This window comes from Lemur catta, chromosome 6 (assembly GCF_020740605.2).
Source record: "Lemur catta isolate mLemCat1 chromosome 6, mLemCat1.pri, whole genome shotgun sequence".
In the NCBI taxonomy this organism is placed as follows: Eukaryota; Metazoa; Chordata; class Mammalia; order Primates; family Lemuridae; genus Lemur; species Lemur catta.
The window spans coordinates 108,753,817-108,765,678 of record NC_059133.1 but is presented as its reverse complement, the minus strand read 5'-3'; the positions used below and the strand labels follow the sequence as shown (position 1 = coordinate 108,765,678).

The 11,862-nt window shown below is 42.5% G+C and overlaps 1 protein-coding gene across 1 annotated transcript in view; it reads right to left on the bottom strand.

Moving 5' to 3' along the window:
• LOC123640226 (protein NDNF-like) overlaps positions 1 to 11,862 on the bottom strand; it is a 47,034-nt gene that overhangs the window by 1,883 nt on the left and 33,289 nt on the right. The window contains exons 3-5 of the mRNA XM_045554702.1: positions 9,640 to 9,764; positions 3,189 to 3,367; positions 1,330 to 1,471 (exon numbers count right to left, since the gene is read on the bottom strand). Coding sequence (XP_045410658.1) covers positions 1,364 to 1,471; positions 3,189 to 3,367; positions 9,640 to 9,764 — 412 coding nt within the window. The 3' untranslated portion in view covers positions 1,330 to 1,363. The remainder of the gene's footprint in view (positions 1 to 1,329; positions 1,472 to 3,188; positions 3,368 to 9,639; positions 9,765 to 11,862) is intronic.

The window sequence follows — 11,862 nt, the reverse complement described above, 5'->3', positions numbered from 1 at the left end:
AATATGGATATAAAAATTACACGTCCACTACTAGCACTGATATAAAGTCATACACACAAATTATAATAATGATGGTGTAAGAATAAAACATTATGGATTTTTTAAAATTTTCTTTCTTTTCCAAACTTTCTCTGTTTTATGTTACTTTTATAAATTTTAAAATATACATTTAAACACAGCTTTACCTAGCTTGAATGAAGGCATATTTTTAAGATGGAATGAATATTTGCAAATAGCTCTATCTGAAGCTGCAATGAAACAATGTTGCCAATTTTCTTCAAGCTTCAAACAATTCCTTCAAGCATGACACAGAGACACGAAAAACAAGAAAGAATGGGCGTTCATTCAATATTTAACGGAAAGGCATCATTTGCGGTTACGGGGACATACTTGGGTCTGCTCTGGAATGCACTGTGTGTGGCAGGGGATGAACGTCCCCAGGGTGACACTTGGCTTTTACGTGAGTGAGGGCAAAGGCGAGTTCTAGAGGGCGTCTCATAACAAGAGGGCTGTTTTTCTCAAATAAAAGTGAGAATCACCATCACATTCTGAGAAAGGGAATAATGAAACACGAAAGCATTTGACACCGGACGTCTCTGCAACGTTAGACACGACGATGTCGAAACTAATGACATGCAACAGTATTGGAGCGTGAGAATAAAATCGAGCAAAGTCTTGCTGGAAGAGACACAGAGAGACCTAGAAGTCACCCTGGCTTCAACCAATTGTTCAAGACGAGGGGTGGTGGCGGGAAAGGTGAATGAGACAAACAGCAAGACATGATCACCCATCACCTTACAAACTGTCATGGCTTTTATTGTTGTGCTTCCCTAGATAGGCAGAGAGATGATAGCGAATATGCATTTGTAGTATTATAGAAATTCCAGGCCGGGCGCGGTGGCTCACGCCTGCAATCCTAGCACTCTGGGAGGCCCAAGCGGGAGGATCGCTCGAGGTCAGGAGTTTGATACCAGCCTGAGCAAGAGTGAGACCCCGTCTCTACTAAAAATAGAAAGAAATTATCTGGACAGCTAAAAATATATATAGAAAAAATTAGCCGGGCATGGTGGCGCATGCCTGTAGTCCCAGCTACTCTGGAGGCTGAGGCAGGAGGATCGACTGAGCCCAGGAGTTTGAGGTTGCTGTGAGTGAGTCTGACGCCATGGCACTCACTCTAGCCAGGGTGACAGAGTGAGACTCTGTCTCAAAAAAATATAAATAAATAAATAAATAAAATAAAAAAAAGAAAGAAATTCCAATAGAGATTACACAATAATATTTTTAAAGACAGAATCTGGCATTCAGCTGCCTCATCCCAGTGAGCCTTACTTAAATCCCAGCTGCTGACAAACCACATATGTGTTCAGCACCGTCCAGCCGTCGTCAGAGACAGAGCCCCACTGTCCCTGGTGATACACCTCCAAGCAGCCCTCGTGGCTGCCTTTGCCCCCTGCGAGTCTGATGGCCCCATCTGTGATGAGAAGGAGACACAGAGACTAAGCAAATCAACGCTCAAAAACAGGCAAAACAATGCTGTCATTTCATGAGAACTATCAGCAGCTCCAGGCCTCTTGTTAAACTTGTATCACATCTGTGCTCGGTGACCTGGGGTTACTGTATCGATGCTGAAGTGTGACAGTGTCCCTTTCTATGTGTACTCCTGTCCTCTGAGTAGAAAAATATATCCTGATATAATTCCGAAGTATCTATTTAAATTTTTCTGGACTAAGTAATATTTGTGATGTTTCCTATAACATTAGTCTTTGAAATCTAAGCAGCATGGGCCATTTAAATGTAAAAAGTAAGAACACATATTAACTTGGAGATGGTTCAAAATTTCAACTGCAAATAAAAAATATTAAAATAAGACGACAGAAGAAACTATTCTGGATAAAGGACAGTCTGTCGGGTCAATGCATTTATTATTCCTTAGGCGTCCATGAGTCATAAACACTGGAACGCACATCTTGCCTTTGTTCTTTTATTGATGACACAAATCTGAATTGGAATCTTATTAACTGAATAATTAAAAGAGCTTCGAAGCAGATACACAGGACAATAAATTTAAATTTTAAAAATGTAGATTTAAAAGCCATTTTCCATCCCAAATAATCCAAATAGTCCTCCCATCAAACATATATATAATCTTGGGTAAAAGTCAGACTTCTCATGAATCTCTGGGATCATTTAAAGCAAATAAAGGTCTCTTAGCAACAGAACCATTTACGAACATAACACTGCACTGTCTGCAAGGCACGCGATGAGTATTACCTCATCGGACCATCACAGCAACGCTACAAGGCTATCTTCATTTGAAAGAGGGGGAAATTGTGACTCAAGAAGATCATGTGCTCTGGTTTAAAATCTGGCATAAATTATCTATTTTTATTGACTACCAATGTGTTAATCTGCTAATAAAAACAAAGGCATGTAGAGAATTGTCAATAAAAATATAAATTTAGTATTTTGTAGGCTCCAAGAAGTTATTTTTTTAATTTTTATTAAAGAAAGATTTAAACAAAAAAATTTTATTCAAGTTCTTTTTGCCATAAAAACAATGGATTTGTGATAACTCAATTTCTCTTGACTGTTCATTTCCTTCTTCTCACCCCCAACATGTAATCACACACACACACACACACACACACACACACACACACCAGTCTGCACTCAGACACGCCCTTCTCCTACCCCCTGACATGTTTCCACAGTTGTGCTACAATCTGGAATAGTCTAAAAACTGAGCAAAGCTAATTGGTTTCTTTAATAGTGTGCTTTCGTCAGCAATCGCATCACTACGGTTTTACCAGCTTTAAACACCTTCTGAGAGTCAAGCCAAGGTAACAGCCGAATGGACTAAAGACGTAATCTTTACATCTACTGCCTGAAATTTATCACTGCACACTGATTTCATTACTGAACCCTACATTGCAACAAAGTCTCGTGTCCTGATCAAGTTTTACAGGACTGTAGAGCCTTAAATTGCACAATTCAGAAATATCTGTGAATAAGGAGATAGTATTTTGATATACGATTTGTGTTCATTTTTTTTTTTTTTTAGTTTGATTTGGGGGATTGATGTGTGTGCCCACGTGGTGATACCATCTAAACTGAGGGTGAGGGGCGCCGGGGCAAGCCCCAGCAGTGCCGGGGCAGGGGTCCGCGCACGAATGGGGCCAAGTCCTTGCCTGTGACGGGGGTGCAGGATACTCCCGCGTCCTCTCCGTGGGCACAGTCGTGCTGTCCCCAGGAGCTCCTCGCACACTGCTCGACGGAGAGCTCGTTCCCCGTGCAGCGCACTTCGTCCAGCACCACGGGGCCGGAACCTTCGCCAAAATACACCCCACTCCACGCTTTGGCGATGCCACTGTAGGAACACAGGATTCCGGATTAGACATCGGAAGTTGGTCTGGCGCATTTCTGTGGCCCCTGGTAAAAGCACAGTTATTAATCCTACTTGCCAACTCACTTCAAAGCTCATGCACGACTTTCTGTGTCTCTTTTTTGTTTGTTTGGTGTTCTTCTTCTCATTTTCAGCCCTTACACACGTTTCAGAGATCATTAGGGATGCCCCAATGTGTACCCTCCTTTTCTCCATTAATAATGGAACCTTGGCCGGGCACGGTGGCTCATGCCTGTCATCCTAGCACTCTGGGAGGCCGAGGCGGGAGGATCGCTCGAGGTCGGGAGTTTGAGATCAGCCTGAGCAAGAGCGAGACCCCGTCTCTACTAAAAATAGAAAGAAATTATATGGACAGCTAAAAATATATATAGAAAAAATTAGCTGGGCATGGTGGCACATGCCTGTAGTCCCAGCTACTCAGGAGGCTGAGGCAGGAGGATTGCTTGAGCCCAGGAGTTTGAGGTTGCTGTGAGCTAGGCTGATGCCACGGCACTCACTCTAGCCCGGGCAACAAAGCGAGACTCTGTCTCAAAAAAAAAAAAAAGGAACCTCAGATTTTCAGGAGGACAATGGCTATCTGGAATAAAGACCATTTCTCCCAGCCTCCCTCCCCTCCTTCTTTTTTTTTCTTCAATGTATTTTTTGTTGTAAATTGTCAAGATAGTTGTAATGTTATGGGAAAAGGGCAACTAAAATAAGGGGAAGAGATATAGGATCAGTGAAAAAACAAACTAAAAATATAGATGCTGTAGTCTAAAAATGACAAGGGTGACAAGGGCTGAAAATGCAATTTCTGCAGTCATTCATCATTTTGACAGGCGGTTACCATCACTGGAATCTGAGGTTCTAGTGGTGTCACTTCCAACTGTGGAAGAAGTAAATTTACTACGGATAAACTTGAGTGAAGAGACGTTTTTGTTAGAAATAGAGGTGGCTGCAACAGAACTGAAAATCACAGCGACTTAAACAAGTTTAGACCAGAGGTAGCTGCCGGCTCGAGGGCAGTAATTAGGGCCCCAAGCTCGTTCTCGCTTGCTCTACTGTCATCCTTAGGGTGGCACCTTCTGGCCCAATGTAGCTCCTCAAGCTCCAGCCACCCCCTCTGCCCTGCAGTCAGCGAGGAGCCGGCAGTGGGACAAGGACAGGACACTTCCTACAGTGATACGTGACACTCCTACCTAAACATCACTGGCCCAAACTCAGTCATCTAACATGGGTGCAAAGTTTGATTTGGGGATGATGAAAAATTCTGGAGAGGGACAGTGGTAATAGTTGTACAGCAATGTGAATATACCTAATGTACTATAAACTTAAAAATTGTCACAACGGTAAATTTTGTGTTACATATATTTTACCTCAAACTCCTGGGCTCAAGCGATCCTCCTGCCTCGGCACCACCCCAGTAGCTGGGACTACAGGCCAGCACCACCACACCCAGCTAATTATTTTCTATTTTTAGCAGAGATAGTGTCTGTTGCTCAGGCTGGTCTCGAACTCCTGACCTCAAGCGATCCTCCTGCCTCAGCCTCCCGAGTAGCTGGGACTACAGGCATGTGACACCATGCCCGGCTGATTTTTTTCTATATATTTTTAGTTGTCCAGACCATTTCTTTCTATTTTTGGTAGAGACGGGGTCTTGCTCTTGCTCAGGCTGGTCTCGAACTCCTGACCTCAAGTGATCCTCCTGCCTCGGCCTCCCAGAGTGCTGGGATTACAGCGTGAGCCACGGCGCCTGGCCAGACTCTGAGGTTTAAATCTGGGCTACTCTGGGGAACTGACTGAAACCTCCCAGGCGTGGACGCCACAGCTGGACACAGGGATGATCAGGGCTGACCCGCAGGGCGGTAGGAACTAAGCTGACATGATGCACGAGCTCAGTGAACACCGGTTCCTGTTCCTCTCCCGGCACCGCCAAGCAGCTCCCCCTCTGCCCTGGCCCCCAACAGCTGATGAACAACACATCCTTCACAGGATGCAATTTACCTAAATACTGCCTGGTATTTAGTTTAAACAGACACCAGAGTTTTTACCTTCCCTGCTCCCCAAAAGGCAGAGCTGGGGAGTGGGGAGGGAGGAAGAATCAGTCAGCATCTTAACCTTTTCTGGTTTTAGTGCTGTAAATCTGTTTTATTTATTTATTCATTTTAACGTAATTTTAGGAAGAATATTTATGGAGGTAATTTGTAGCCTATAAAACACTGGACGAACATACACGTTATTTTTATTACAGATTATAAGGTGATGGCCCAAAAGTTAAGCTGAGACTTGCATTACTCAACTTCAGATTCTCAGTGAACACATACATAATCAGAGGCAAACCTTTGCAAGTATTTTAATGCCTGCAAAGTATTTTACCAAAAAAAAAAAAAAACCACAAGGTTGTAGTGTCCAAAACAAAACTTTTTGTGCAAAGAAATTATTCATTTTCCTATTAACAGTGTCACTCTGCCTCCCACTAACTGTGACTTCGGGGCCACTGGGTGACCTCAGGGGGCCGAACTTCCTTACCTATCAAACAAGGTCTCTTTCCTGCTCAAGAATTCCATATACCAGGCTATCTTTATTGTAAAGTTTATAAAATACTTTTTTAATTTTCATGAACAGTAAAATACATGAGCAAAAAAAATTTTTTTAAAGAGCAATTTATACCAGAAAAAAATTTATTCTAACTACTCAATAATATGGTTGTACATGATCATTTTATGGCCAAAAAAAAAAAAAACCTCAGGGGAAAGAAATGTCCAAAATTTTAAAATTCCTGTGTAAATTATGGCACGTCCACACAATAAAATATGATGTCACAGGACTCAGCCATGCTTTTAAGTGTTTTGAAAGACACGGGGAAATGCTTTTAATGTTAAGCAAACAGAAAGGAATTCTAATTAAAATGTGTGCACCTGAAACTTCACTGGGTATATATGTAGTCTCAAGTTATCTAATTTTCTAACATCTGGCTGCCTCCTTTCCTGCACCTTACCTTTCTCCAAGTTCTGAGTTAATCCAATTTAAGTATCTTAAGTATAATAATTCGTTTTGTATCTAGGAAGCTTGCCAGCTAGCAAAATACACAGACAACATTAAAAGATGAGGGTCAACACAGACAGCATCGCACAGGGAAATTGCAAGCACTATTCCAGGGAGGCATGACGTAGCTGCCCCCTGGGAATTCAACAGAGCAAATAAGACAGAGATGAAATTTGCTTAAGAACAAAGCATACATTGAGACAAGCCACAATTACACTCTGATGTCAACCATGTGTCATTAAAAAACTATCTCATCTGAAAGTACTTAGCCTTTAAATCAATGAGCAAGACAGATTAGAGAGGAGGAAGAGTTGCAGATTACTCTTTAATGCAAACTTACGAGAGAGCTATAAAATCCAGTGCAAGAAAGGCAAACCAACAGTGTCAGCTCAGGGCATCAGAGAACTTGTGCTAAAAACAAATCTCTACAAAGCTGGGTTGCTAGTTGTTATGAGGGCTTTGTGGAGGATCTTTGCTGCCTTGTATATGCAGAGATATTTTTCCTTTTAGCTACTTTTCCAAACATGAATCCCCTCATACAAAAAGAGCAGTGAGCTAGTGCTTGAAAAAGATGTTAGCACTTTGCTTAACTCATGCGTGTGCTCAACACGAACATATGGCCTCCTTGTGACTCCATCTCTATGTTCTGTGTAACTGACTGTTGTTGTCAACATGGCTTTGGTTCGAGAACTACTTAGATAAGTGAAAAAAAGTCTCTGTCACTAAAGAAAGAACTCTGCATTACAACATGCATTTTTAGGATGACTTCAATAACTATAAATGCAACTAATATTCAGTGTCATTTAAAGTTTCTATGCATCTTTCTAAGCAACAAAAGCTTGGCTTTTCTGTTTTTTTTTTTTAGACAGAGTCTCACTCTGTTGCCCAGGCTAGAGTGAGTGCCGTGGCGTCAGCCTGGCTCACAGCAACCTCAAACTCCTGGGCTCAAGTGATCCTCCTGCCTCAGCCTCCCGAGTAGCTGGGACTACAGGCAAGCACCACCATGCCCGGCTAATTTTTTCCATATATTTTAAGTTGTCCAGGTAATGTCTTTCTATTTTTAGTAGAGACAGAGTCTCGCTCTTGCTCAGGCTGGTCTCGAACTCCTGAGCTCAAACAATCCACCCACCTGGGCTGCCCAGAGTGCTAGGATTACAGGCATGAGCCACCGTGCCCGGCCAAAAGTTTGGCTTTTCGCCACAGAAACATATTAATAATAAAAATGCCTTACAGCTTAAACTTAGAATAATCCATATTGCCACTGGTAATATTAAATGTTATTACTATACTCTTAAAGGTCTTAATACTTTTAGCAAAGACATAGGTTTCCTAGTAACTCATATGAAAATCAATTAGCACACTCCATGCATAATTAATAACTCAGTAACTACACATATATACACTTGGAGTGTTTTTTAGAAGATAAAATTCATAGATACAGCTAACTAAGTAAAAGTTCTAGATAGATAGTGTTTGATGATCTCACCATCAAATGCTCAGTTTACTTTGAACATATAATAACATTTGTAAATATAACAGTACCTAATTGGACTGCCCTTGATAACCAATGTATATGGTAGACTGACTATGTGAGCTAACTGCCCTGTAGACACAAAACTCCATAAATTAGGAAGTATGTTATAGATGAGAAAACTGGGACTAAGAGGTTCTGTTGCTTAACTCCAAAAGTAGGACGCAATCTCAGGCTGTTCTCACAATCTTATGCTATGCTAACTCCAACACCAACACCTGGGAAGTTTAAGAAAATTGGTCTTGAAATTGATACCCAGTCAGAACACTTAAAAAAAATCTAGTCTCGGGAATTTAATGATTAATTAGTTTCCTGAAAAGGAACCGAGTGGCCCTACTCCCGACTAGTCCAAAGAAAATGATCACACCAGTAAACAATGCCAGTAATTATGGTCACACCTGTTGGCAGAGGATTTATCATGCTTCTTCCTGCCCCATGTATGAACTACAAATTAGTAGTTAGACCCTAGACTCAGTTACAGAGGGAAAAATGTAACTTTACAGTGAAGAATCAGAACCTGGTGCTCAATATTGGCCTCAGGTGTAGGGAAAACCAGCTATTCCATGACCACTGAGGAGATGCAAGATGAGAACATGTCACCTGTGATGATTTCTAGCCAAGTGTTTGCTTTGATCTTCAAGCCTTTGGACCTAAACTCTATTTCAAGAATTGCAAGAACCAGAGGAATAAACTGAATGCACTAGGAAGAAGAAATGATGAGAATTCCAAAGAGAGAACATTCTCTGAACAACCGGCCTGGTCTCTCCAACAAGTCAGGGCCATGGAGAAAAGAGAAAGAGGGCGCTCTGGAGCCAAAGAGACTCAGGACACAGCACCCAGACACACTGCATGTCCTGGACCAAACTCTGCTTCAGACAAACCATCTTCCAAGGACATTGCGGGGGCAGCTGTTAAAATTTGAATATGACAGAATATCAGACAATGTTAAGAATGATTACCAGTCATATTAATTATGATAATGATTTGGTTATGTAGGGCGGTGTTCTTATTTTTAAGAGATGCATACTGAAGTACTCAGAGATAAAATGTTAAAATGTCTATATTTTAAAGTATAAAGTTCAATATAAACAGAGTTTTGAAAAACAGGAGAGCCAATTATAAAAACAACTGGAAAAAATTTGAGTATCAATGGTTCAAGGTTAAAAAATCACGGCCCAGTGTCAAGGGTGATGGCTAACCGGACAAAATGATACACAAACAAGATTTAATCCCAGGCCGGGCGTGGTGGCTCACGCCTGTAATACTAGCACTCTGGGAGGCCGAAGCAGGAGGATCGCTTGAGGTCAGGAGTTTGAGACCAGCAAGAGTGAGACCCCGTCTCTACTAAAAATAGAAAGAAATTATCTGGCCAACTAAAATATATATAGAAAAAAAATTATCCGGGCATGGTGGCACATGCCTGTAGTCCCAGCTACTCGGGAGGCTGAGGCAGGAGGATCGCTTGAGCCCAGGAGTCTGAGGTTGCTGTGAGCGAGGCTGACGCCACGGCACTCACTCTAGCCCAGGCAACAAAGTGAGACTCTGTCTCAAAAAAAAAAAAAAAAAATCTCCGGCTTCACCTGGGCACCTGTGCTGGTTTTTCTTATTACCAGAAGGTGTATGTTTCACAAGCCTTTTAACCATCCCTTCAGGGTCTGGGCCGATCTGCGCTGCCGTGTACCTGAGCCCTCTCCGCTCGTCTCCTCGGGCAGCTCCTGCAGGCTCAGCTTCCACTCCAAGGGCACGTCGCAGGGTGTCACCGTGACCGACAGCGGGGTGTTGTCTTCTTCAACCACAAAGAAATACCTGTGGGAAAGCGAACTCCATTCAGACCACGGTAATTCTTTCTAACATTTACAATCCAGAGTTAGTGGAAAAATCATTTGGTTTTCATTTTCATAAAATTTCATTTTATTTCCATTTCATAGACACTGAAACTTCCTGCTTGGCACAAAACGTGATACGTACGGCACTAACTGTGCAAGTCCAGCAGCTCAGGGCTCCGCAGCCAGACTTCTCACCAGCAAACACAGTGTGAAATAAGCAAAAAACACTGAACCAAAAGCATTTTGACTTAAAAATCAACCCTCACCAGTGTCTGGCTGTTACTTAACATAGGCCCTGCCATTGCAAAGTAAGCCACTATCAAGGAAATTTCCAGGTTTATTGCTGTGTTTTCCATAATTTTGGTGATAAATTTGCACGTTACACTGAGGCTGCTCTGACATAGTCCCAACTATTTCGAAACACCATCTTCACAGCAACCTAGTTCTGAAATGTATGTTGATCTCTGGCAAAACAACATTGTATTCACATTTTTACATTAGTGACTTTTATTCACAGCTTTGCTATTCCGTATCTTTTTCAATAGCAATATCTAATCACCATCTGAGAAATATTTTTAAAAAGTAAAGACCACTGTGTCAGTCAGTGGAAAGATACATTTGTCTGTCACTTCTCTATCACCAGGATTTTCTGTTGAATTAATAAGTTGATGATTTTTTAAAATTTAAAAAATTCAAAATATTCTGCTCTATGCTTTCTCCTCGGACTTTGTGATCTCTCAAAAGACTTTTTAAAATGCATGAAATATTGCTTATCTATAAAAATATTAAGACTGTATATTCTTACTCCAAGTGACTTAGATAATTTCACTTAATTGTATTTCAAAGCCTATAATCTTGCAAATGAGGAAATGGTGATTTCAGTTCTAGCAAGCCCGGAGTTGCTCACTGATTCCATGGTAAAGAAAAGGAGGTTTTGCCTCCTATAGATTGAACCTCCTGGGCACCTCTTCTCTCTCTGCTCTCTCCGTATCTGAGACCACCACGCTCTCCAAACTGACCACCACAGCCATCCACGCCTGCAGTCTCCCCTGCTGGCAGCCTCTCGCCTTCCCAAACTCCAACTCCTGGCATGCACCATGGGCCTGTGCTCGGAGCATCCCTCATTCACCTGTGCTCTCTTCCTGGGTGAACTCACCAGGCTCGTGGCTTTAACCTCTGGTACGTTAATCACCCCCAAATTTAAAACCTCAGCCTGAACTCTTGCCTAAAAATTCCAGTTACAACTATCTTCTTGCCATCTTCACTTAGATGTTAAGGCAATTTCACACTGAAGATATCTAACCCAAATTTCAGATTATTTCCCCCAAATTGGCTTCTCTTGCAGTCTGTCCCTTCTCAGCAAATGACCATGCCACCCTTGCAGTCATGTAGGACAAACAGGGTCACTGTCAACTTTCTCTTCTGCTAACACACTATGAACGAGCAGACACCTTTGGCTGCACTTTGAAAATATACCCAGAATCTGGCTCTTTGTCCTGCTCCACCTGGTACCACCTGATATGAGCCACCACCTCTTGCCTGGGCACTGCAGCAGCCTCCTGACTGAGCTTCCTGCTTCCACCTGGACCCCTCAGTTTATTCCCCCCTCCAGGCAGGCGGAGGGGTCCCAGTGAACCTAAGGCAAACACACCACACCCCCTTGCTCAAAACTCTCCAAGAGCTTCCTGTTTCCTGCGGGATAAGAACTTGCAATGTCTTACAAGCAAATATCTAAACCCTTCTCCTCCCCCCTCCACTCAGCGCCTTGCTCGCTTTGGAACACGCAGACTCCTGCCCCCACCTCTCACCTGAGATCCTCCTCCTCCAGGTAGGGACCCTGCCCGCTCATCCCCTCCCCAGCTCTCTCCTCCAGCTCCACCCTGTACAGAACCACCCTGACCCCTGGTGTAAAGTATGGTACACTTCCAGCCCACAAAGCTCCCTTTCACTCCATTTTTCGTCAAACCACTTACCACTACCTGACATGCTATATATTACTTTTTTTTTTTTCCATCTTCCCCAACTAGAATGACAGCTATAAGAGAGCAGGGCAATCCCAATACACATCTGTTGAATGA